The following is a 26,047-nucleotide window of genomic DNA, read 5'->3' as shown; positions in this document are numbered from 1 at the left end:
CACAGGACCATAGCTAGGAGTGTTCCAGAACCCTCTCATGTTAATGCACAGTAAAGAGTAAAACACAGCAGAGTGCAGGCCAGGCCCTGGCTGGAGTTTGCTTTCAGAGAATTCAAAATGGACCATCCCGTACCAGAAGTCCTCTGGGTGTGGCTACACACACAGGTCACACGCTACAGATGTCTCGGGAGTCGCTTTGGACAGACTTTGTGAGCTGAAGGAATGTGTTTACTTAGCAGCTGCGCACAGCAAGCTTGGTGTGAGTTGGACAATGTTTTACATGATTTTCACGGAAGGTGGCATAATGAACTCCGTTCTAACGACTGTGTCTATTGAGAGCTTCTCGCCCCGTTAGTGGGGAAGGATTCCAGCCTGCCTGCTGCCTGGCATCGAGGCTGAGTCCCAGCCTTGGCTTCCTGAAAGTCTAGAACGCCAGGAGCAAAGGCTACTCCCTCTCAGTACAGCAGATCCTGGCCTTCCTGTAGCAGACCTTGAAAGGGATGGATCTAGACTAAAGTAGAGGGTCTGACCTGGAACACAGTGGTGATGACCTTGAGCTCTGCTGGTTCATCTGTGTGAAGGACATGATGCTTTGTAGCTCAGCAATGAGAGGTCAGTAAATAAATACAAGGGTGATGTGTGGATACACGGGCTTCACAGAGCGGGCAGGCAGCCCTTGGCACACTCTCCAGTGATGTCCAACTTACTGGGGATCCTGATATCAGACCACCCAGTTTCTTATTGGAAAGAAATAGCTGTGCTGACCTAAAATGCTAACTCCTGGACTCAGGTTGAATGAAGAGTTTCCCAGAGGGGTCAAAGGAAGACCTCTTCGGGCCCTATAAAGGCTGATGAGAAAAAAAGCAAGGGACGTGTGTGTGTGTGTGTGTGTGTGTGTGTGTGTGTGTGTGTGTGTGTGGTGGGGATGGTAATGGGAGGTTTGGGAGGTATGGGTGGATAGTGATGACCAGAGTGCTCTGCTTATAACCTGAAGTTGGGCCTTCAGCTGCTGTGTGGTCACAATAATCATTCACTTGGCCAGCACCTTGACACAATTATAAATTACATTTTATTGGGGGGTAGAGCATGCATGCCACAGTGCACATGTGGCTTCTTGAGGATAGGTGTCTAAACTTGATTGTAGTATAGGCCGTGACTCCAAGTTAGGTAACTTGAGAACCCCTGTAGGAGCTGGTTCTCCGCTACCATGAGTCCCAGGGATGGAACTCGGGTCATCAGGATTGCCAGCAGGTGCCTTAAATCTTACTGAGCCATCTTCCCGGCCCTACACTGTCACTTCGAGATCAGTTGTACCCATATGACCCCTGGTAGAGGTAGACAGGGACCAGCAATGGGACAAAGGGAAGGGGGTTTCCTGGTCACCAAGACCCTGCAGAGAGCTCTTCATGGGTTCTGTGTCTTGAACCAGGTGGCCATTGGCTTCTCTTCCCTGCAGACAAATGTCACTGCAGCGATCTAAGAAGGGAGCGTGGTCCTGCAGGAGCTTCTGGCTGGGGGCCTCATGCTGCATGCTGAGGAGGGGCTGAGCTGGGGTAGGCTGGTGCTGGATTAACTGCTCAGTCTGGGCCTTGCCTGGGTTTATTGGTGGCAGAGTGGCATGGTCTTCACCTCGTTTCTTTTGTGTCCCCGAGGCTCCCCAGCCTGCTGGCTTCCCTCTACAGAACCTCTCCTCAAAACTTTTTCTAAAATAAGATGAAGGACTACAACCCCTTGCCCTTCCAACCCCTCTCTTCCCCCACCCCACTTCTTCCCCTCCTGTACTCTGTGCTCCCATCCCTAAACCACTGCTGCTGCCTTATGAGGACCCTGGAAAAGCCACATTCTCTTTCCCCAAGGCAGAGAGTATTCTACCTCTGCCTCATCCTTTTGTTCTGATAAGATCTCCCCACATAACCCAAGCTAGCCTTGAACTCACCCTTCCTCAGCCTCCCAAGTGCTGAGACTTCAGATGTGCATGACCATGCCTGGCCAACCTTATGGGTTTTGTTTTTATGTTTGGTCTAGGTAACACTGGCCACACGTGCTAAGGGGGGTTGATTTACCAAGCACCTGCTGGGCCTGCCTGGATAGGGTGTCTGTAGGATACAGAAGTGAGCAGGGGGAACCTCCGGGTCACTTTGTTTGCCTTGTATCTGCCACAGTACTTGGCAGAATTGGGCAGAATTATGGAGAATTAGACTGAATGGAAGGGTTAAGGTCATGAGCTGAGTGGCCCGCACTCTGAGTAGGTCTTGACTTCTAGATAATATACATCATTTCTTCTCTCATTTTAATTGCCATATATTATTTTAGAACAAGATACAAAATTTAGAAATTCTTAGGAAACTTGAAGAAATGAGCATAAAACGTATCAGCAGAGAAGTCTGATCATAAGCTGTAACAAATGGTGGGTCTGTCTGGATGTGTGAGAAGACATCTGATCTGCTTCCACTGGGGCATCAGTGATCCTCCTTCCTTCCATCTTCCTCTTCACAGGGGAGCTCTGGTCCTCAGCTGCATGAGCCTGTGGCGGGGATACTCACGAAGGACCCACTGAGGGTGGCGGCCCTTCACCTCTGGGGCTACCGCGTCTATTCATTATTTACAGCTGTGGGTGGAATTTTAAGCAGACACTGGGCAGCAGCTCTGTTCAGGTTCGTTCCCCAGGAACTGTTGCATGGATCTGTAGAGAGGAGAAACAGATTCGGTCACCCCTCACCCTGGCTCCCTAGCCCCCAGGTCGTGCCCCTTGCCAGAGACGTAGCTATGCATATAAGCTCCCTGTTCTATGAGATCCCGGTACCCTTGCTGCCTTCCCATCTCTGAGCCACCATGCCTAGGGAGACTATTAACTAGTTCTACAGAAACCAAAACTGGGGGCCAGGCAGGTCCCTGTCACATGCTCTGCTGATGATGAGAGATGGGGGGGGGGGTTGGCTGGAACAGTGGCCCCGAGGACTGCTCCATCAACCTAAACTCTCCGTGTCAGCCCAGCCTCGGTGTTCTTGATTCAGTGCGAATAGCTCAGGAGCCCCGTTCCTTCTTTGTGGCATGGCACTGTCCGGGCTATTAGGAAGGAAAGGGCTGGGGCTGGAAATCGTCTTTCAGAAACTCCACCCTTGTCCTTTTTTATTCATTTGGTTTTGATTTGTTAAGACAAGGTCTCACTCTGTACTCCTGGCTTGCCTGGAACTCACTGTGTAACCCAGGCTGGCCTCAGATGTGATTCTCCTGCCTCAGCTTCCTAAGCGCTGTGATGACAGGTGTGAGGCATCATGTCCAGCCCATTATTTCTCTGCATCTCGTGACTCATCTGGCTCTATGGATTTAACAGCCCCGTCCTTGCCACTGGCCTACCCCTCAGAACCATACTTCAAGCAAGTTTCCTGCTAGGACGGAAGTCTTGTGAGCCTGTTTACTGACCTGGACTGTCTCACACTCATCCTGCATCCTTGGCCCGTCAACTGCTTTGCCTCACCCCTGACATCTTGGCTCCAGCATTTGAGCGGCCTCACAGAGGGGGCCCGATAGCTCTGACTGTTCCATGGGTTGGGGGCTGTGGTTAGTGCCCTGACCTGTGCTCTGCCTGTGCCTCTCCTGTGTCTGAGGACATCTTTCCTTCTCCTGTTCCTTGCCCTTCCTCAGTTACACCTTTTTCTCCTTCCTCATTGGCATGGGAAATCAATCCGCTGAGATTTGGGGGCGGGAAGAGAAATCGCATCTTGCGCTTGCATACTGCTTGTGTGTTGGGCCGACGCACCACAGCAGACATCTACACTCGTGAATCACAAGCTTGCAGTTCCGAACCCTCGATTTTCCTCCAGAAATGCCATAAGGAACCCTTCCATTTCTCCTCTCCCCCAGCTCTCTTCTCAACTCTCTCCTCTCCCCACACTCGTCCTCGATGATCCCCCAAGCTTCACTGTTTCTCCCCAGGAGGAATCCTGCAACCTGAAAATCGTCACATTGCCACTGCCACCCCCCCCCCCCCCACTCTCCCACCCCCCCACTGCCCCCACCCTGCCGCCGCCGCCGCCACCGCCGCCCTACCCCAGCAAGCTCCGCCCAGCCAAGGAAGTCAGACCACCCCGCTCCCTTAGGAACTGCCTCCCAGTCCAGCTACTGATCTGTCACCCATCTCACTGTTCCAGCTGCTGTCTGCTCCTCCTGCGGACTCTGATTGAGTTATCTCTCAAGCTTCTAGGAGACGTGAAGACTCAAAGAGGTCTGACTTCCACAGTCCAGATTTCCAAGACGGAGGCCCCTCCCACCCACGTTCTGGAGCTCACAGCTTATAACTCCCCCTGACCATCCCCTAAGCTATGGCCTTCTCTGACGTGAGTCCAGGCTCAGAACTGCATCTGTTACCCAGAGGCCTTGGCGCGGCCAACCCCGCCACACTCACTGGCCTCCTTTAGACGGGGCACCGGGCATACTTGCGGCGATGCATCTCATCCACTCGTTCCAGGTACCAAGTACCTGGGAAGAGGTTGCCTGTGTCACCAGGTGGTGAGTAGTTCACTGGGGGACAGAGAAAAAGAGACAGTTCTTATAAAGAGTGCCATAGGATGGGCTGGAGAGATGGCTCAGAGGTTAAGAGCACTGGCTGCTCTTCCAGAGGTCCTGAGTTCAATTCCCAGCAACCACATGGTGGTTCACAACCATCTGTAATGAGATCTGGTGCCCTCTTCTGGCAGAACATTGTATACATAAATCAATTTTTAAAAAGTGACATAGATGTGCAGGGGAGAACACAGTAATAGGAGTACCCACAGACTCCAGTGAAGCCCCCTGACTGTGCTGCCAGGGGCTGGAAATCACCTTTAATACACTACATAGAAGATAGGACCATATAGAAGAAGAGCAGAGAAGCTGCCATCTTGGGTCTGGTACTTGAGGTCTGCATGGCCATGAAAGAGGGTCTGTGAAGATGGCTAGGTTGCTCAAGTTCTTGCCTCATAAGCACGTCTCTCAATCATATCTCAGAAAAAAATGTGACCCTGGCCCGTTACATCCCAGATGTGTGATGAACCCCCGCTTCCCAGGTACTGACATGGAATCTGGGGTGAATTGCTTTCTTCTCTCTTCCTGCCCCATGCCTTACCCTTGTGGTAGAATTGTTCTCGTTGGTTCATTATGTCTGTGAATTCCTCAGGGGACATGCGTCTCCGAGAGTCTAGACGTTTGGGCAGATCGGACACACTAGAAACCAGGTTCTCCAGAGCGGAACCTGGGAAGCAAAAGCAAGATTGTTAAAGCTTCCTGTTGTTGTCTCTGGCGCTAATAGGCAGCCAGGATCTGTGACATGGATCATAGATGTCTGATCTTGACCATAGTAGCCATACCACAATCAACATGATATTGGATGTCTCAGGTCCATCGACTTCTCTTTAGACAGCCAAGCCAAATCGCCATTACCTCTTGCCTTGGCTAACAGGTTTGTTTGCACCTACTTTTGCTACAGTCCAAGAAGTGCTCCCACGTATAACCTTACGCAGGAGTTTTCTTTGTTCTTAATCACAATGCAACTCTGTCAAGACAGCAACCTCAGCCATGGTGAACCACAGAGTGGCTCTGTTCACCAGCTGGCCCTGTTTCAGGAGTTCCTGCTGCAAGATGAGACTCACCTGGAGAAGCATCCTTGGACACTCGAAATGAAAAGAAACTCGCTGCTAAGCCTGATCCATAGGAGAAGGCACCAATCCTGGAGCCAGCCAGTTCTTGGGCAGAGTGACTGCAAGTGGGGAAAGCCACATCAGCATTGTGCTTTGCCTTTCATACAAAGCTTCAATGTGTCAGTCCGGTCTCACCCCTGCCCACTTTATGCAACTAGAAATGTGCTCTGTGCACTCTGCACCAAGAGGGGCCTTTGGTAGAATCCAGATGTGGAACCAGAAGAAGCTTTGCTAAAAGGAGAGCGGCCACAGCCGGAAATGTGAGGGAGAACTGTGAGGGCAGATGCTTCCAGGTGTGGCCCGATGAGACCAGTGACTCACCCTCAGGGATTTCGGCTTAACTGCCACAATCCAGCGTGTGTGCGTGAATGTGTGTGTGTGGTGTACCTATGTAGCCCCGGCTGGCCTTAAATTCTGCAGTCCCTCTACCTAGGTCTCCGCAGTTCTGGGATTACAGGCATTTGCCAGCATGCATTCCTATGACTCAGCTTTCTGAGCATCCCCCAGGAGTAATTTTTGATCGAGTTCACCTCTAAGTATCTTTTCTATATAATATGCTGTATTTACTTATAAACATCACAAAACAGAAAAATCAGTAAAAGTAATAGTTAGCATTTGAGCACTTTCTGAGTATCTTATTTTTTTTTTAGGCAATTATCCTTAAAAATGTGGAAAACACTCCATAGTCGATGATCCTCTGTACTGTGACCAGTAGTAAATCTCTGTATTGATCACTGTTCATGTAAAAAGAAGCCTCTCTGATCGAGGTGAGAGCTGTACTAATCCATGAGTCTAAGGATAGGCATTTAGAAGGCAGTTGGATACTGTGTCTATTTAGCAAAGTAACAGTATGTTCTCCTCTAGGGCCTATGACCTACCCAGGGTGGGTTCCTGCACAGGTTTACAATACCAGGCATTAGTTCCTTCCTATGGAGCTGACCTTAAATCCAATTAGAAAGTTGTTGGTTACTCCAATTACACTGTGTCACTATTGTGCTGATGAGAATACATCTACATCACACACACACACACACACACACACACACACACACACACCCCTCAGGCATCATCACAGAAGAGGAAGAAGAAAGATTGTAAGATCCAGAAGTCGGGTTGGTGCAAAATAGTGTCTGCTGGACATGTCAGGCCTTTGCGCTCCTGAACTCCCAGTAACTCTGGTTGCCTGCATAAGGTCAACAATCAAACTCCTGCATGGGTAGAGAAACGGCTTATGAGGAGCTGTTGGTAGTGGATGGCTGCTGAGGGAGGGGAGTCAGTTTTCTTCAGGGCTGTGGCCCGTGGTGAAGCGCTTATACTCCAGTGGATGTCTTATACCCGTGTGATATAGGAAGCACTGACTGGACTCAGTGGGTTATAGATAAATAAAATAAAATAAAATAAAATAAAATAAAGAGGTAGCTAGATGGTGGTTCAAGAGGATTTGCAGTGGGTGATGGAGGGTGCATAATCTAAATACATTATATACTATATGAAATTACCAAAGAATAGAAACAAACTGTAGAAAGCAGGCATTGTTACATAGCTATTTTACAGATGAGGAAAGTATGGCTCAGACAGGCTGGGGAGTTATTTTTCAAGGTAAGTGGTAAATAGGCTTGAACCCAGTTGTGAGATCTAAAGCGAGCCTCCAATCCACCATCCTCTATTAGTACAGAGATTTTTAAATAGATGAGATAAAATGTCCACAGATTCTATTTTCTTACTGCCTGGGTAGTTCTTACACATTCCCCAGTATACATCTTCACACTGGAGAAGTTCAACACAGCTAGGAAACCCGCCCCCCAACCACCTCTGGAGCAAGTTGTAACCTTTCTATCCATCCTTTCTCTCCCCCTCTATCGCAAACGTTTACCTCTCCACAAATCAAAGGTTTAAGTGGGAAAAGGAGCCAAAGTTGGTGGGCCCATCAGCTCATGAATGGGGAGCAGCAGGTGGGTGAGAGGCAGTACTCACTGAGAGAGAAGTGAGGCCAAGCACCCATACAGGGACGAGGTGTACATGTTCCCATTGTTGGTGGAGAGGTAAAGGGAGGCCTTGGTCTTCTTGTTGAACATGTCCAGAGAGGCCTTCAAAAGAGCCTTATCTAAATCCTTGTTGGTGTAGGTTTCTTCCAGCTTTAGACCCCTGTGAGGCAGAGCAAGATGCTCACATGAGAGGGGTCAAGAAAAGGAGGTGGGAACACGGCAGGAGAGAGATCTCTGGGTGCATGGTTTTCACTGCAATACTTAAACATCGTCGGAAGAGCTCAAAGGAGCATTCCTGTCATCTGAGGGAGGTAGCGTTTACACACACACTTTGTTGTCTCATCTATCCACATTTCCACAGTCCATGAGAAAACTAGAAATCAAACCTTACCACATACCCTGCTTAGCTTTCATTCTTAATCTTTCCCTTCCTTTCCTCACCTAATCCACCGAGAGCCCATGCAGACCTGCCCCTCCCCTCCCCTCTATTGAAAGAAGGGCTTAGCATCCTTTCTGCCATGCTGGGGGCTTGCCATCTGCTTCCCATGGGGGGAAATCTACATCTGAGGTGTGAGGGAGCCTTCTCCTGGCTCACCCTCTGCAAGCCTAAGCCTCCACTTAACGAAGACCCACCTGAAGGCCTCCAGGCCCTTGTATAAATTGTTCTGTGTGTCACTGCTGGATAACAGGAAGTCACTGAGCATCAGCCGAGCCAAGGATTTCTGGACCATCTTGCAAAAGGGTGTGTGGAAGATCATGTATTGCACATCATCGAGGGTGAAAGGCTGGTTGTTTCCAGCTAGAAAAGAAAGTGTGAGTGCTAGAGGTGGTGTGACAAGGAGCTGCTGAGATCCACTCTCCCAGATGGAATGATGCCAAGCGGCTCAGCTGCCGGGAAAGATAAGCTTCCTGGAGAGGTGGTTCCTACTCCAGCCCACTCAGGTAAGGCTCTCTCATTCATTCCACTACACATTCCCTCACTGGTTCCACAGGCATTACTAAGTATCCCTACAGGGGAAAATAAAGGGAAGACTCTTGGCCACGTGAGCAGAGCTCCCGCTTTCTGCCCCGGCCCCCCAGCCCCATACCTTGCTTCCACTGATTCTGGATTTTCTTGCGGTAGGCTGCGTAGCACCGATCCAAGGCCCGCAGGTAACACTGGATGGAGAGCTTCCCATCCACCAGCGGGTACTCGGAGGCCAAGTTGGGTTTGTAGAAGTCATATGCATTCTCCATGTGGGTTCCCCTCAGCCCTGGAAAGGCACAGAAGGTGTCAAGGACTGCCTCACAGGAGCCACCTCAAGCAGACAGGATGGGAGGGGCCGTGTGAAAAGAGGCTGGCTTCGTTCTGCCGACATGCCCAAGTCAGCGCCTAGTCAACACTGGCTTCGTCAAAGGGAGTTTTAGAGAAAGGATTTCGATTTCTCTCTCCACACCTTTGTGGGCCCCTTGAAAACGAGACTAGAAGCCAGCGTTCTCCAAGCCTCACTTCATGTCTGGATCTCTTCTCTCACTGTGGTTCCCTAAGGCTCCGAACCCTCATCTGCCAGACCCACTCCGTGCACTGTTATCCTAGCCCACAATGAAACCACGGTGCCCGGCTTCTCTCTTCCCCCTAAGCAGCTACTCTCCGGGCCGGATTTTCAGAAGTGAGCACCACCGTGCCCCAGCCATGAGTCCTGTGTATGACAGTTGAGGATTAGGATCTATGATGTGACTCTACCGCACGCAGCCTCTTGGGACGGTCTGTTACAAACCTTGCTCCAGGACTAAAGGGGCCTTGGGCCCAATCAGCATTGCCACAGCCCCAGCGCCACCTGTGGGCCGGGCGTTACCACTTGGGTAGACGGCAATATCACCACAGACCACCAGAGCATAGCGACCTGCAAAGACAGAGGGTTATGACATCACTGCCCAATCTAGAGTAGTAGAGATAGGGTTTGCTGTGTGCCGAGCACAAGTTTATATACTGGAAACAGATGGAACCGGACCAAAAATAAAACAAAATAAAATAGTGCACTCATAAACGCTAATGAAACCCACGATCCATTTATATTTGAAATATAAATTCAATGCTCAGTGTTCAGCTATGGAATATTCGCTCACTCAGAATCATATGTATAAATTACATTTAATTTTTTTGTTTTGTTTTGGTTTTTTTGAGACAGGGTTTCTCTGTGTAGCTTTGCGCCTTTCCTGGATCTCTCCGTAGACCAGGCTGGCCTCGAACTCACAAAGATCCACCTGCCTCTGCCTCCTGAGTGCTGGGAATAAAGGCATGTGCCGCCACCACCCGGCCATTTAAAATTTTTTTATGTGATTTTTTTTTTTTTTAATTGGTTTTTTAAGACAGGGTTTCTGTGTGTAACAGTCCTGGCACTAACTTTGTAGCCCAGGCTGGCCTGGAATTCACAAAGATCTGCCTGCCTCTGCCTCCCAAGTGCTGTGATTAAAGGTGTGAGCCACCACCTCCTGGCCTTTTAATGTAATTTTTTAAGTGAATATATGTTTGCATGAACACAAGACAGTGCAACACGTATGGAAGTCAGAGAGCGACTTGTGGGAGTCAGGTCTCTACTACCCGGGTTCTGGTGAAGGACCTCAGGTCATCGGGCTTGGTGGCAAGCACCTTTACCCACTGAGCCGTATTGCTGGCCCCCAGGATTATTTATTTTTTCAAAATTTTCTGTTTCCACTTTTAGGGTTTAAGCATTATTTTTTAGATTTATTTATTTTAAGTCTGTGTGTATAAGTGTTTTGCCTGCATGCATGTGTCTGAACCGTGTGTGTGCCTGGTCCCCACAGAGGTCAGAAGACGAGGTTGAATACTCTGGAACTGGAATTAGAGGTGGTTGGGAGCCATCATGTGGGTACTGGGAACTGAACCCAGGTCCTCTGCAAGAACAAGTGCTTGTAATTGCTGAACCATCCCCATACCTGTTTTCGGTGTTTTTATGGTCTCATTACATAGCCCAGGTTGGCCTCCAATTCAAGATCCTCCTGCATCAGCAAGTGGCTGAGGACAAGCTTGTGCCTTCTGGCCAGAATGCCATTTCTAAATTCACTTAAAACTTTGTCAATTGGTACTTGTGGAGACAGTTTAGGTTTGTACCAATTAACCTACAGCACCCACATGTTCATATGCCTGCTAGCCCATAGGACAAGACATGGGGGTGGGGGGTAGGTAGCTATACCAACATTCATGGCTGAAGACGCTGCCTCCAGAGAAATTTACCTGGAGTATTCAGCTAATGCAGTGGTTTGTAACCTGTGGGTCTTGCCCCCTTTGTGAATGAATGATTCTTTCACGGGGGTTGCCTAAGACCATTGGAAAACACAGATATTTACATGATGATTCATAACAGTAGCAGCATTGGGAAGGTTGAGAACTAGAAACAGACTTTGAAATTCAACCCCTGTTCGACTGAATCCTTAGCCATGGGTACATAGAGTAGATAACGGTAAGACCCTTGTGTTTCAGCAGCACTGCAGATTGAACCTAGTCCTTGAGCATGCTAGGCAAGCTCTCTCCTACTGAGTCACACTCCAGTGATCCCCTCCTTACAGAAGGAAGGAGTTAAGGCTCAAAGAGCTTAAAACATTAAATAGTAAGATAAAGCTTTGAGGATCAAGACTCTAACTCACATTCACTGAAGTCCAAGGGCCTCCTCTTAGTAATTATAAAAACCCCAAGAAAAAAGTAGTGGGGTCCCCATCATGCTGTACATGTGTGTTAATGGAGAATAAAACAACATTTTCTGTATATATTTATTTTTTCACTCTCAATATGAAAATTTCAGAAACTATAGAAAAGTACTTAGAAGTCATTTCGAAAAAGACCTTTAAATTTAGCTGTAAAAACCAAACCTCCAGGTAGAGACAAAACCAAAAGATAAACTGAAGAGTATTTACAATACTTATGACCAACAAAAAGGTATTTTCCTTCATTACAAAAGTTTCATTAAAAAAAAAAGACAAGCTGTTTCAGAGAAAAATGACCTAAAATATTCACATAACCTAGAAGAAAATCTTTACCAGCTATGCTTCAGACAGTAGGTCAATATCAAGAATTTACCAAGAATTGCAGAAATTAAATACCAAGGAAATCAAACCCCCGTCAACAAACAAGTGAATGAACTCAATAGACACTTTTCAAAAACATAAAAAAGAAGCATGTGTGGCCAATAATTATTTTAGAAGTGTCCAATATTCCTAGCCATCAGGCAAGTGTGAGATAAAATGACATTGAGATGCCACCTTAGCACCCCAGTCATAATGGCCATCTTCAATAAATCTGTCAACAAATGCTGGAGAGGTCATGGAGAGAGAGTGTTGGTGGGATTCAAATTAATACAGCTGCCATGGAAATAAGTTTGGAGATTTCTCCAAAAAAGAAGATAGAACTCCCATATTACCTAGCTACTCCACTCCTGGCCATATACCCAGAAATCTCTGCACCCTACCACAGAGATATTTGTACCCATGTTATTGCTGCTTTATTCAATACAGTGAAAATTGGAATCAATAGCTGAGTGGGATAATGAAAATTTTATACATAAAATATTATGCAGCTTTGAGGAAAAACAAAATCACAAAGTTTGCAGAAAAATGGATGGACTTAACATGTATAATATTAAGTGAGGTCACACAATCTCAGAAAGATAGGAAAAAACCCCATGTTTTCCCTCAGATGTGGAATGCAGTCAATATTTGTATATATGCAAACAAACGTGCATGTAGGTAATAACAACGAGCAGAAAAGAGAAGAATGGCTAAGTGTGAAGGGACGGGGAAGACTGGATGCAGGTCATGGCCCTGAGTTATGAAGCTAATTCTGCTTTTAGTTCGAACTCTGTCATGGAGTTTCTAGTTTGGGTGGTGGATACGTGCATAAAATACATTCAAGGGTGAAAGTATAGAATCTACAGTGTCTGTTCTGAGTGGCTATTCTAACTACAGAAAAGTTCACTGAGTTGACTAGCCTCTGAGTCTGCTTAATTTCAGTGTGTGCCTTTTTAATTCCAACTTTTTTATGATAACATTTTTCAAAAATCCATTTTCCTTCATTTATAAAAGTCAAGTGGAAAGGAGACAAGAGGACAGCTTGTTAGAGTCCTCTCCTTCCACCTCGTGAGGTCTGGGGACCCAACTCAGATCACCAGGCTTGGCAGCAAGCACCTTTCTCCGATGGGTTGTCTTTCCCTCCCCGCCCCAGTTTATATCATTTAGTCTTTTCTTTTCGTTCTTCATTTGTTTGTTTGGGGGTTTTGTTTTTTGTTTGTTTTTGGTTTTGGTTTTTGTTTTTTGAGACAGGGTTTCTCTGTGAAGCAGCCCTGGCTGTCCTGGAACTCTCTGTAGACCAGGCTGGCCTTGAACTCACAGATCTGCCTGCCTCTGCCTCCTGAGTGCTGGGGTTAAAGGCGTGAGCAGCCACTGCCAGGCTTCTTTTTGGTTGTGTGCATGTGCATGCCCACCCAGCCTTGACTTGGAATCTGGGATCCGAACTCCAGTCCTGACGCTTGCACTGGAAGCACTTGAACCGTTGAACCCTTTCTGCAGCCCTTGTCTCTTCACTTAAAGGAAAGAACGTTGGATTATACATTCCCAGGACCCACGGCAACATTAGAACCTTAAGGTAATTTTGTAATTAGCATTCACTACAGTTTTCAATGCTTTTCAGCCTAGTTTCAAACTCAGTAAATACAGAGACAGCCAAGGACCCTCACACTCCCTCTCATTACTTTATTCAATCCTTTCATCAGCCCCCAAAAGCAGGAAGGTAAACAAGAACTTGGAAGCTCCAGGAAGTTAATGTGTTGGTTTGAATGAAAGTGGCCCCCATAGGCTAGTGTGCCTGCAAGCTTAGTCACCAGGGAGTGGCACTATTTGAAAGGGTTAGGAGGTGTGGCCTTTTTGGAGGAGGTGTGTCTTTGGGGTGGGCTTTGAGGTTTCAAAAACTCAAGCCAAGCCCAATGTCTCTTTCTTCCTTCTGCCTACAGATCTGGATGTAGAACTCTCAGCTACTTCTCCAGCACCATGTCTGTCTGCTTGCTGCCAAACTTCCTGACATGATGGCAAAGGGCTAAAAGCTCTGAAACTGTAAGCCAGGATCAGTTAAATGCTTTCTTTTAGGAGAGTTACTGTGGCCGTGGTGTCTCTTCACAGCAACAGAACACTAAGTGACTGAGAGGCCTTGGATACCTAACTCTCATCTTAGACTCTTTCTCTTGGACTTTTCCTTGTCCTCTTGACAGGCAGTATCCTGCCAATGTAACTCTGGGGAAGGATGTAAGTAAGCTACAAAGCAATGTGAATGTGTTAAACAAAAGCCCACCTTTCGTAAGCAGGCTCCAGAGAAGGAGAAAGATCCTCCGTTCACTGTCCCTCCTGTGCATCTCTTAGCCCCTTTTGACCAGCATCCACCCCTTACCATAGAAATTGTGTACAGATATCTTTGTTTTGGAGACTTAGGAGGCAATAAAGAGAACTAAGCATGGAGAAATGTGTTGGATGTTGGTTTGGATTTTGGCCTCTGCAGTCAGTGTGGCACATAATCTCACTTGTCACCTTGATGAGATTTACAACAACCATGACAACCTCTGGGCGGGTCGTGAGGGATCTCCTCGTTTAGGTTAACTGAAATAGAAGAACTACTCTAAAAGTGTTGATATTGCACAGGATAAATGAAAGGCTATATAAACACATCACGTGATCAACTGCACAAAGCCATCCCCATCTACCTGCTATTCCCACTATTTTTATTGGGTGAATGCTGTATGAACAAATTGCCTTTCCTTTCCCACTGTAAAGCCCTCCGGAGAGTTGAGAAGAGGAACGTAGGATTCAGTCTCTACTCTAAGAATCATGCTTCTGTAACATCCTAGAAACACATACCATCCCAGTAGCTAGACTCCATCCAGTTGGCAGCATTGAAGAGGGAGGCCGTGCCGCCATAGCAGGCGTTGGTGGTGTCGATGCCCTCGATGTCAGTGTTGCCTGACTCCTGGAAGAGTTCCATGAGCACTGTTTTGACAGCCTTGGACTTGTCAATGATGGTCTCGGTGCCCACTTCCAGGCGGCCCACAGCATCCCATGGCAGCTTTGTGCGCTCCATCAGCCTCTGCACCACTGTCAGACACAGGGAGTTGATGTCTTCCTGGACCGAACAGAAGCCCATGCGGGTCTGGCCCAAGCCCACTGTATACTTCCCTGCTTCCACGTTGTTGAACTTCTCCAGGTCAGTTTGGTCCACATACTGGGCTGGAAAGTAGACCTCCAGGGCAAGGATGCCCACATCTTTGGGCCAAGTGTCTGTTTTGGCCAGGGGAGCAGGGGGGATTGTGAAAAACCTGTGGTTAAAAAATATCAGTCATAAATCCACTAATGGTCTTTAGGCAGTTGCCTCAAAAAACAATAATCATTTCATTCATGTTTTAGTATGTTTTGAAGCTGTGTTATCAAGTGAGTGAAAATGTAGTAGCTTTATCTGTTGAGTTTTACTGGCCTTAAAGTCTAGTTTTCCTAATAGCATAGCCACACCAGTACTGTGACCACTCTTTGAATGGCAGTCTGTCCAGACTCTCGAGTGTAATGTTAGTGTTGATGATCAAGTTGTTAGGATATGGAATTGCCTAGGAGAAAAGCCTCCAGACATATCTGTGAGGGATCTTTGAGATTAGGTTAGCTTATGGGCATGCCTATGAGGGATTATCTTGATTGGTTTAATTGAGATGGGAAGGCCCACCCTAGAGGAGTGGGACACTTTTCCCTGGGTTTGGTCCTTGGTTATATACAGAGGAAGAAGCTAGCTGAGCATAACTGCTCAGTGTCCTCTGACTCCTGACTGTCTCAAGCTCCTGTCACTGTGACCTCCCCACCATGGTAAAATGAACCCTAGAACTGGGAACCAAAATAAATGCTTTGTCCCTTATGTTGCTTGTGTTAGGATATCCTGTCACAGCAATAGGAAAAGTAACTAATATCAAAGCCTTTACATCGTTTCTCCATTTATTATTTTAACTTCTGAGAGCTTGTTTTGTTTTGTTTACATGTGTATCTTTTGTTGTTGTTTTGGATTTTGGTTTTGTGAGTCAAGATCTCTCATTTTATCCTAGGCAGGCTAGCTTTGAATTTTGGATTCTCCTGACTCCACCTCCTAAGTACTAGAATTGCAGGGGTGGTGGTTTGAATAAGAATGGCCTCAATAGGCTCATGTATTTGCATGCTTGGTCATTAGGGAATGGTACTACTTGAGAGGGATTAGGAGGTGTGGCCTTGTTAGAGGAAGTGTGTAACTTGGGATAGCCTTTGAGGTTTCAAAAGCCCAAGCCAGTCCCAGAGTTTCTTTCTCTTCCTGATACCTGTGGATTCAGATATAGAACGCTCAGCGACTGCACCAGCACCATGTCTGCCTGTGTACTAATATGCTCCCTGCCATGACAATTAAATGCTTTCTTTTATAAGAGTTGCTGTGGCCATGGTGTCTCTTTACAGCAGTAGACCAGTGACTGAGACAGCAGGTGCATACTATCACATCTGGCAACAATTATTTTTTTATAAATTTCATATAGGAGGGTCTTTGAAATTTTTTTCAATAAGCCTGACAACAGTGGTGTTTTAGTTGGAGTATTTAATCCATTTATATTTATTATAATTACTAATATAGCTGGGATGAAGTCTATTATCTATTTGATTTTATTTCCTTGTATATTCTCTCATCCTTTATTTCCTATTTGTTAAATTATTTTCAATTAAGTAAATATTTACCAGTTAAAAAGTATTTATTAGGCCATATCCCTTTTCCCCATCTGCTTTTTAGTGATGACCCTAGAGGTTACAGTAGGCACAGCTTAAAACAAGCTAAATAAATTACTATTTCTACTAAGAAGGTGCTGTCAGGAAGATGACCAATGGCCATATCTGATGTCCTTCCCTATGTATAAGGAAAACAACACTATTTCACCAGCATGTTTGCATGGGGTGCTGGAATAAAGTGATATGTGGAAAAAAATATTGCTGAACCATGGAAACACAGGATGACCTCAGAAAGAAGAGACTAGCATCTACCCTCCTATCTCTCAAGATCAACTCTTAATTAAGAGGAGCTTTGCTTAGCAGAGAAAAGGTAACCAGTAGTCCTCTCTCACACCATGCTGCTTGCTATTGGAGAGTCCACAGCCCTTGCAGTTCCAGAGCCAGGTTTGGGTAACCTGTTTGGTACACTACCAAATTACTCTAAAAAAGTGCCTAACCTAATGTTATGCCCTTCCCATTTGACTCTTGCTCCACAGGCCCATCTTGGGATTCTGCCCACCTTAGGATTTATGATGCAGCCAGATAACTGCTTCTATCAGCTTAGCCAATCCACTTCTATGAAATATACAGGTGTCTCTGCTTACCTCCCCACACCCCTGGAAAGCTCCTGGGCAGCCTATGTTGAACAACTTGGTCTACAAAGGCCCATTTTCTACTGCCCAAGAAACACAAGGAAAGCAAATAGTAAGCAGTCATACCTGTCTGGCTCACTCACAAAGGCATCTATTCCTGAGTAGCTTAGTCCACAGAAGCCATCCCCGAGACTTAAGTGGCCCTAGACATCCTTCTGCAGCCCTCAAGAATTAGTTGATATACCTACCTCAGAAGATCACCCCACTGAGTCTCTGAGAGGCAGATTAGCAGCCTGTTCTGAGCCCACAATGTCATCCATGACTCTCTATCACTTGTAGATACCACATCTATGTTTGCTCATAGCTCAGCCCCGTGAAAGCTTCAGGCACTGATATCATCCTGCTCTACTGATGAGAATGCTGTGCCATTCCTACCTAGACCCATGGGGTGACCCTGTTCCCATATCATCTGTAGAAATTGGTAGGCACTCTCCACCCTCAAAGCACTGTACCCAGAACTACTAGCAATCTTGCCTTACCTAAAAAAGACGCATGAAAATTTGTATGCAATCCCACAAACTAAGACATACATCACCAACATCGACAATAGCGGGAGAGTCTATAGAAGGTCTACACTAGAGTACCAATCCAACACAGTCTATCTAATCAGTACTGTGTGACACACCATCAGAAGAAAGACTTGGACTGTGAAAGCCAGTCTATAAACTTGAGAGAGAGAAACTGACCTCTTTGGAATGCACAAATCAATGTAGGGTCACTAAACATGTGAAAAACAAGGTAATATGACACCTCCAAAGGAATACTCTAGCAACAGACACCACACACACACACACACGCACACACACACACGCACACGCACACGCATGCACGCACGCACAGATCACCAAAGGAATGGAAATCAGTGAACTGTCTGAAACAGAATTCAAAATAATAACTTTAAAGAAAAGTGTTTGAGGTTATAAAAGAATGCAAGCAGACAATTCAGTGAAACCAGGAAATAACAGATGATGTGAATGAAATTGAGCAAAGAGGTAGAGATCCTAGAAGAAAAAAAACAAAATTCTTGGAGCTGAAGAACATAACAACTGTCAGAAAATACAATTGAGTAGGCAGAAGAGATAGCTTCTGGGCATAAAGAAGACATGCTTTTTAAAATAATCCAATGTAAAAAAAATAAAGAAGAACTGAAAATGTGTGAAGGAAGCCTATGGGCCTTAAGCAAAGCACAACTGAGTTATTTGCATTATGAGTGTTTCAGAAGAACAGAAGAGGAAGGACACAGAAAACACACAACAGAACAACTGCTCAAAACTTTAGAATCCTTGGGAATGATACAGATAGCTACGTGCAGGAAGCTCAACAAATTCTAACAGATTCAACCAACAAAGACCCGCTCTGGACACATTCCAGCCTGTCGAAAGTACAAGATGGGCTAGAAAGATGGCTCAGCAAGCAGGGATACTTGCTGTCAACCCAGTGACCTTAATTCACTACCTAGGATCTCTATAGTGGGAGGAGAGAAAGAACTTCTTCGGACTGTCCCCTGACCTCCATCCACAGACTGTAGCACAGGCACAACCATATATATATATATATACACACACACACATATACGTGTGTACACCCAGAGTAAATAAATAAACAGAAAAGCCTGAGATAGAAATTCCAAAAACAACAAAAGAAATAAGTTAAGTTATACATAAGGAAATGTTCACTAGACACACAGCAGATTGCTCAGCAGAAACCATGCAGGACAGTAGAGAATGGGGTGATACATTCAAAGTTCTGAAGGAAAAGAATTGCCAACCAAGGGCTGGAGAAATGTCTCAGTGGTTAAGAGCACTGACTGCTCTTCCAGAGGTCCTGAGTTCAATTCCCAGCAACCACATGGTGGCTCACAACCACCTGTAATGAGATCTGGTGCCCTCTTCTGGCCTGCAGGGACACATGCTGTATACATAATAAATAAATAAATAAATCTTAAAAAAAAAAAAAAAAAGAATTGCCAACCAAGAATGTTACAACCAGCAAAGCTATCCTTCAGAGATGAAGGAGAATAAAGTCTTTCCAAGATAAGAAAAAGCAGGGAATTCATCACTAACAAATTACTTCTAAAAGGATGCTTATGGAATTTTGTGCTGGGCTGACAGAAGATTATTGTACTCTGAAGACACCTGGAAATGCGGAACTCAATAGTAGAGCATACACACAAAGAGGAAAAGGAGAAACCCGTCAGAACAGAAAGCCATTAAACCACAGCGATGAGTAAGAAAAGGAAGGAGCACAGGTCCCACGAATGACCAGGAAAATATGTAATAGAAAGACACTTCAATCCCCCAGCTAAAAGATACAGATTGGCTGAATGAACTGTAACCAAGTCCCATTGACACACTCTCTACAATAAACTGAAGACACACATAAACCAACAGTGAAAGTATGGAAAAAATGTACAGAATCAGGACTTAAAAACATGAATCTATGAGAAGGAAATGTAGGGGACACGTTGATGTTGGCAAAGTCTTGTTTTGATTTGATTTGTTGGAGACATGATGTCACTATGTAGCTTGGACTGGAACCACCAGGTTGCTTGGGCCAACTTCAAGTTCATGATGCTCCACCTCCGCTTCCCTGCGTTTATATTTACCTATTTATTGATTTATGTGGGGGGGGCAAGAGTGTGAGAGCATACGTGTGGACATCAAAGGGTAACTGTGGTATCAGTCCTCTCCTTCCACGACGCGAATTTTGGGAAGTGAACTCAGGTCATCAGACGTATCAGCTTTACCTGCCAAGCCATTAGCCCTTCAAATACTTTTTTAAGAACTCCTCCCGCCAAAGCAAGGCAAATATGATTATTTAAAACAGAAAATACTTCTGAACAGGAATGATGTAAGAATAAAGAGACAGCCCCCTGTGGGAGAAAATACTTGCAATCTGTTTATTCAAAGGGTGCAACTCTCAGAGTATATCAGGGGCTGAAACAACTCGACAGTAAAAATTCAAATATTTCTGTTTTTAAAGAGGCCAACACCTGAATAAGCATTTTTCAAGAGAGGATGTACAAATAGAGAACAGGTACAGACACACTAAACATCACATCAGCAAGGAGATGCAGAGCAAGGATCCAAGATGGAGCTTCACCGCAGTTAGGAAGGCTTTAGAAGTAAATAAATACCAATGCAGCAAAGCTGCAGAGAAAGGAAACTTCCAAGATGGCTCAGGGGGAAAAGGTGCTTTTCCCCTAAGGACAGACCTGTGTTCAATCTCAGTAACCCACATGGCAAAAGCAAAGACTCTTGTGAGTTGTTCTCTGATCTCCACATGTGCATGGTGGCACCCACACCTTCACACATGTGCTCACACTCACACACCATTTTTTTTTTTTAAAGAAAAACCTTTTGGGCTGCTCAGAGGTTAAGAGCACTGACTGCTCTTCCAGAGGTCGGGAGTTCAATTCCCAGCCACCACATGGTGGCTCAAAACCATCTATAATGAGATCTGATGCCTTCTTCTGGTCTGCAGGTGTACACACAAACAGAACACTGTATACATAATAAATAAATAAATCTTTTTTAAAAAAGAAAAACCTTTTATACAGAGATGATGGGAGTGTGAATTGATACAGCCACATGGAAACCATCCAGTTGTACCACCAAAACCCAAACCAGAACTACCATATGGTACCTGACTCTCAATACTGGGTGCATACCCAAAGGAACTGAACTGAACAGACATCTTGCATGTTCACATATAATGGACACTTGCACACTTACTGCAGCACTCCAGCCAATAACCACACTAGAGAATCCTTTGTGCTGCCCACTGACAGATGAATGTGTAGACAACCGTGACATGTGTGCATGCTGGAATACTATTTAGCCTTGAAGATTAAATTCTGTCACTGCAGCGACGTGGATGGGACACACGTTAGGCACAGAAAGTCAAAGATTGTGTGTCCTTGTTCACAGGTGGCAGCTAAGACATTGATCTCAAAGCAGGAGAGACTGGAATAGTGGTACAAGAGCCTTGGACAGGGTAAGGGAAAAGACAGATGGAGAGGGCATGCCTGCTGTGTGTAGGGGTACAGCTGCATGGGAGAAATAAGTTTTGATTTTTGTTTTATTTTATTCTATGATGCTGGGATGTAAATGGAGGACATTGGAGGCAAACACACCAAACCACATTCTCAGCCAGAAGTTTTTTTTATACATGATTTATTTATTTTTATTTCATGTGCATTGGTGTTTTGCCTGCATGTATGTGGGTGAATGAGGGTGTCCAAATTCCCAGAACTGGGGTTACAGACAGTTGTGAGCCGCCATGTGGGTGCTGGGAATTGAATCCAAGCCCTCTGGAAGAGCAGCCAGTGCTCTTAACCACTGAACCTCATCTCTCCAGCCCCAGAAGTAACTTTCAATGCCCTATGATACTGCAGGATCATTGATTGACAACAATTAATTATATTTCAAAGCAGCACGTAGGGAAGATTTTTGAATGCTCGCAACACAAAGAGATGGTAAAAGTCTGTAACGATAAATAAGCCAATTGTCCTGAAGTGGTCATTGCATGACTATGAGTGTGTGCCTGTGTGTGTGTCTATGTGTGTGTGTGTGTGTGTGTGTGTGTGTGTGTGCATGCGTGTGCGAGGCTTAAATGTCACACCGATCCCCTAAGTATGGGCAGTTGTTGTGTGTCTATTAGAAATTGAGTGCACCTCACTACCTCCAGAACAGTGCGAACCCTCTCTGTAGGCCAGCCCTCTTACTGTCTGCGTCTCTTTGAGCTGTCATCGTCCTGATGTTTATTTCCACAGATGCTGTAAGCCCTCAGAGGGAATGATCTAGAACCCTCCACTCATCTTCACAGTTCACCTCTCGACAGCTTCCTCTCTCCTCTCTTTTTACCACACGGAAACAAACAGGTCCTTTCCCCACTTGTTGCTGGGTTGGCTTTGTTTTGAGACAAAGTCTATGTGGCTGAAGTTGGCCTTGAACTCATGATCTTCCTGCCTCCACCTCCAAAGTGCTGAGATTGCAAATGTGCGCCAATCCACCCAGGTCACTTTCCTGCTTCTAAAGGAAGTTTTTCACTATCTTCCATTCAGTCTGCTTTCTTCTGATTGGGACTTTTCAATATTTATCAGACACTCCCATGCAGAGCTGACTCACCATAGAATAAGACAGACTGACATCCTTTGTGCCCACACAGTGGCAGGCATTTTATGGCTCCTTGTGTAGTGGAGCAGGCCAACCCGTGGGAGCACAGAGAACCAAAAGCACAATTCTAAATGGAGACCAGAGAAAGTGTGCAGTTTCCCTTCCCAGCTGCAAGCCTTCCTCCTACAGGGGACCAGCATCCAAAGCCAGTGCCCTTCTTTGCTGTAAACAACAGTGATGTAATTCCCCAGCATTTCTTGCTTTAGAAATACTGTCTACTTGTTGCCTTGGGCACCTGGCTTACAAAGCTTTCTCTGTACCACAAAGGCTCTGGCTCATATTGAGTGCTTCTCCCTACCTGCACCTCTGGGCCCCCCAAATTCTCCCACTAGAAGAGTCACTTTCAAGAACCCCCATGAGACAAAAGAGCATCCTATGGTCACAAGACACCAAAGCAGAGGTAGTCTCATCGGCCTCTGACAGGAGAGGGTGGGAGCTAACTTATTTATTTGGTGCCTTCCAAATAACTGGAGTTTGAACTTTCAAATATTTATGGGGAGCGTCCCCAGGACCAAGAGCTAATGGTTAGCCAGTGTTGGGAGCTGCCAGCGTGGCTGCGTCCCCAGCAGTTTCTCTGTCTGTCTCTGTCTCTGTCTCTGTCTCTGTCTCTGTCTCTCTCTCTCTCTCTCTCTCTCTCTCTCTCTCTCTCTCTGTGTGTGTGTGTGTGTCTCTCTCTCTGTGTGTCTCTCTGTGTGTCTCTCTGTCTCTCTCTCTGTCTCTCTCTGTCTCTCTCTGTCTCTCTCTCTGTCTCTCTGTCTCTCTCTCTCTCTCTCTTTCATCTGGGCTGATTGCCTCTATCATTTCTCATATAGAAAAGAAAAGGTCCAGGGAGTTCAGAGAGCCAGGAACTCGCCTTATTTCTTGGTAGAGATTTTTCTGGATGTGGATTTCAGAGCCTTGGAGATAAAAGTACCGCACAACGGCTTCCAGAAGCACCTAGGCTTTGGTTAAGGATCCCCTTCTCATCCTGTGCTTTCCCCCAAGGGATGATCACTGCATGATTTAAAGTAGCTTGTTCTTGCTGCCTAGCTTAGGAATCTGCACCAAGCTCTAATTCACTCCAGCCTGCCTGCTTCCCAGTGGGCTTACCGCTAACAATCCCATGCTCGGCGCCATGTGGAGAAGGGTGCTGTTGTGTGAAGGAGTCGTACAGGGACGAGGGCAGGGCTTTCAAAATCCTTAACTGCTGTGAGGAAGGAGATGAGCATGCCTACAGTCCAACTGCCAAGACCGGAGAGGGATGAGGCTCGTGGAAGGGATGTGGGCAAAGCCGTGTAGGGCAAGGGAAGCAGAGTCTCTGGGCAAAGGAAATAAGGAGAGCTTCATGGGAGAGGCTAAATTTGAGGTCAGCCTTGCTTTCTTGGTTTACATTGTTTAAATGTTGGGGGCACACATGTGCCACGCCATCAGAAGACAGATTCTAGGAGTCTGCTCTTTTCTTCTAGCCTGAACATTCTGGGGATTGAACTTAAGGCCTCAGATTTGGCACCAAGAACCTTTACGTGATGAGCCACCTCATCAGCCCCTAAAGTCAATCTTGACTGACAGGTGAGTGGTTTTCTGACAATGAAGGACTGAAGAGGGTGAAGGGGCCGGAGCCACAGTGGGGGTGCGTGAGCAGGCTAGAGAAACTTCACAGACGATGGTGTGCAGGGGAGCAGGAAGATTATACCTGAGAAACACTGAGAGCCAGATGTTTAATATCAGATCAGGGGAGTGGATGCTGGAATGGTGGTTATTCTGGGGTGGATTTAATGCTGATGAGCATGGAAGCTTGGGTAGTGGCCCACTGTTGCTTAGGGAAAGCTTGTGCCAGGCTATAATCCCAGTGCTCTGGAGGCACAGGCAAATGTATCTTTATGAGTTCAAGGCCAGCCAGGTCTACATAGTGAATTCTAGGTCAGCCAAGGGTACATAGAGAGAACTTGTCTCAATAAAAGGAGTTGGGGCAGAGGGACGACCTGGGAATGGTCACCCCTGTTCAGCCCTGAAATTAGTAAACCATGTCCACCATTTCCTCACAAATGCACAAACAAGCTAGATTCTGAGCTGAAATATTCAATTGAAATGCAGCGGTCTTGCCAGGGGTGGGAGAGAGGAGGTGATGGTGGGGTCATGAAGAAAAGATAGGTAAAGGGCACTGTCCCTTCCCCCGCATACCTACACCAGGCTCCCTGGAGAGCAGGCAAGGGAGGATGGGAGAGCAAAGTGTTTTCCTAAATATTCGGTATTTGTGAGGATAAGTGGAAAGGACACCCTGGGACTATGATCTGGACGGGTAGCGAGCTGGGAGCCCAAAGCACGAAGCACAGCTGTATCCCATTAGCTCTGGGCAACCACAAGCACTTGGACCAGACTAAAGGGTGTTTACAAAGAAATGAAGCATGTGTGTTCTTCTTGCACAAGCACGTGTACTGACACACACACACACACACACACACACACACACACACACACACACAACTTCTATATTTTATCTCTTAAAGCTGAAGCATGGTGGAACACAGCTTCCTCTTTTCGGTCCATTCTAGGTCTTGCTGCACTGAGCTAAAGCGAGCTGTTGAGTTGACGTTGCAGCTGCAGGATCCTAAGTTCTGCTGCCTCCTGTAGCTGGGAGAGGAAAGGATGCTGTTTTTCCTAAACGGCGTGCATCAGAGACTAAGCTTAGGCATTTCTAGCCAACAGCTGACAGGCGCTGGAAAGGAGGCAACAGAGACCCTTTGAAGTTAATTTGTGTGTTTATGGCTGAGTGTGATCCTGGCCAGCTTTTGCCTGGGATTCTAGTGAGTGCTCCAGCAGGTCCTCTGCCTGCTCTCTACTGGTCGTGTGGGGCTTGTCTGAGAGTGCCCCCCCATAGCCCCTCAGAGCAGGTGACTCACCTCTGTTGGGCTGCCGAGAGCGGGTGAGCAGGGGTGAGTGAGGCTTCCTGCACCACTCTCTTTACTTGCAGGACCCTCCTTGCTGGAGCCAAAAGCCGCTGCATCTCTAGGGTATCAGCAGAAAGCCGGCAGTCCTCGGGCCCAGGGAGAGATGCCCAGCGGTCGTGGGTCGGGCTTTATAAGTCTGTAGGACTCCAGCCTCAGGAAGCCCCGCCTTAGCTTATCGAGGCCTCTGCCTGCTTCGGAAAAACTGGGCCAAAGGTCTTAGAACTCGAGCAAGCCCAAGGAAAATACCATCTCCAACATGTACATAGCTGCCCTGTTCCTGGCTGCTATCTGGCTGGCTGGCTGGCTGACTCCAACACGTCCTTCGTCAGCCTCATAATTTTCCCAGCCATGGAAGTGGGGAAGCTTTTGTGCTCTTAGCACATCCAACAGTCACCCCAACTGGTCTCTCTAGGCCCGCGACTCTCCTGCTGAGTGACTCACCACAGGTTCCTAACCCTCTCTGTGCTGTGGGATATTGTTATTCTTTTAATACCAGCCAGCCCTTCTGGCAGCTGAGAGCAGGTGCTGACTCACACACCAGGGGTCTGTGGAGCCAGCTCTTTTTCTCACATCTTTCTTGCCCACCATTATGCTCAACACAGCTCTACCTGGCTTCCAAAAGAGATGCAGCTGGTGCTGCTGGAGAGCTTCAGGGTCCCCCGCAAAGGAGACTGCCTTGAAGTTCAGGTTTTCTAAAAAGTTGCGGTGGAAGACAGCCAGAGAGGAGTAACTTCTCCTCAGAAATCTATGTCTCCTGAGTTGCAGCGTGGGGTCCCACCGTGACCTTTAACCTGTGTACTCTGCCTGTGCATGCAGATCCACCCCTGTGGGCATGCA

At 46.5% G+C, this 26,047-nt stretch overlaps 1 protein-coding gene across 1 annotated transcript; it reads right to left on the bottom strand.

The window, feature by feature from the left end:
- Window positions 1-1,789: 1,789 nt before the first annotated feature.
- Hmgcs2 (3-hydroxy-3-methylglutaryl-CoA synthase 2) lies at window positions 1,790-25,466 on the bottom strand. Its single transcript, XM_036190593.1, has 10 exons — window positions 25,163-25,466; window positions 14,555-15,009; window positions 9,418-9,543; window positions 8,749-8,913; window positions 8,294-8,459; window positions 7,650-7,820; window positions 5,628-5,734; window positions 5,105-5,230; window positions 4,406-4,521; window positions 1,790-2,683 (listed from the first exon to the last, which is right to left on the bottom strand). The coding sequence occupies exons 1-9, from the start codon at window positions 25,264-25,266 to the stop codon at window positions 4,415-4,417; spliced, it is 1,527 nt and encodes a 508-aa protein (XP_036046486.1). The 5' UTR covers window positions 25,267-25,466; the 3' UTR covers window positions 1,790-2,683; window positions 4,406-4,414.
- Between the last annotated feature and the right edge of the window lie 581 nt (window positions 25,467-26,047).

Source organism: Onychomys torridus, chromosome 6 (genome assembly GCF_903995425.1).
Source record: "Onychomys torridus chromosome 6, mOncTor1.1, whole genome shotgun sequence".
NCBI lineage: Eukaryota > Metazoa > Chordata > Mammalia > Rodentia > Cricetidae > Onychomys > Onychomys torridus.
Note: the sequence above shows the minus strand (reverse complement) of the source record. Positions and strands in the feature narration are given on the sequence as shown.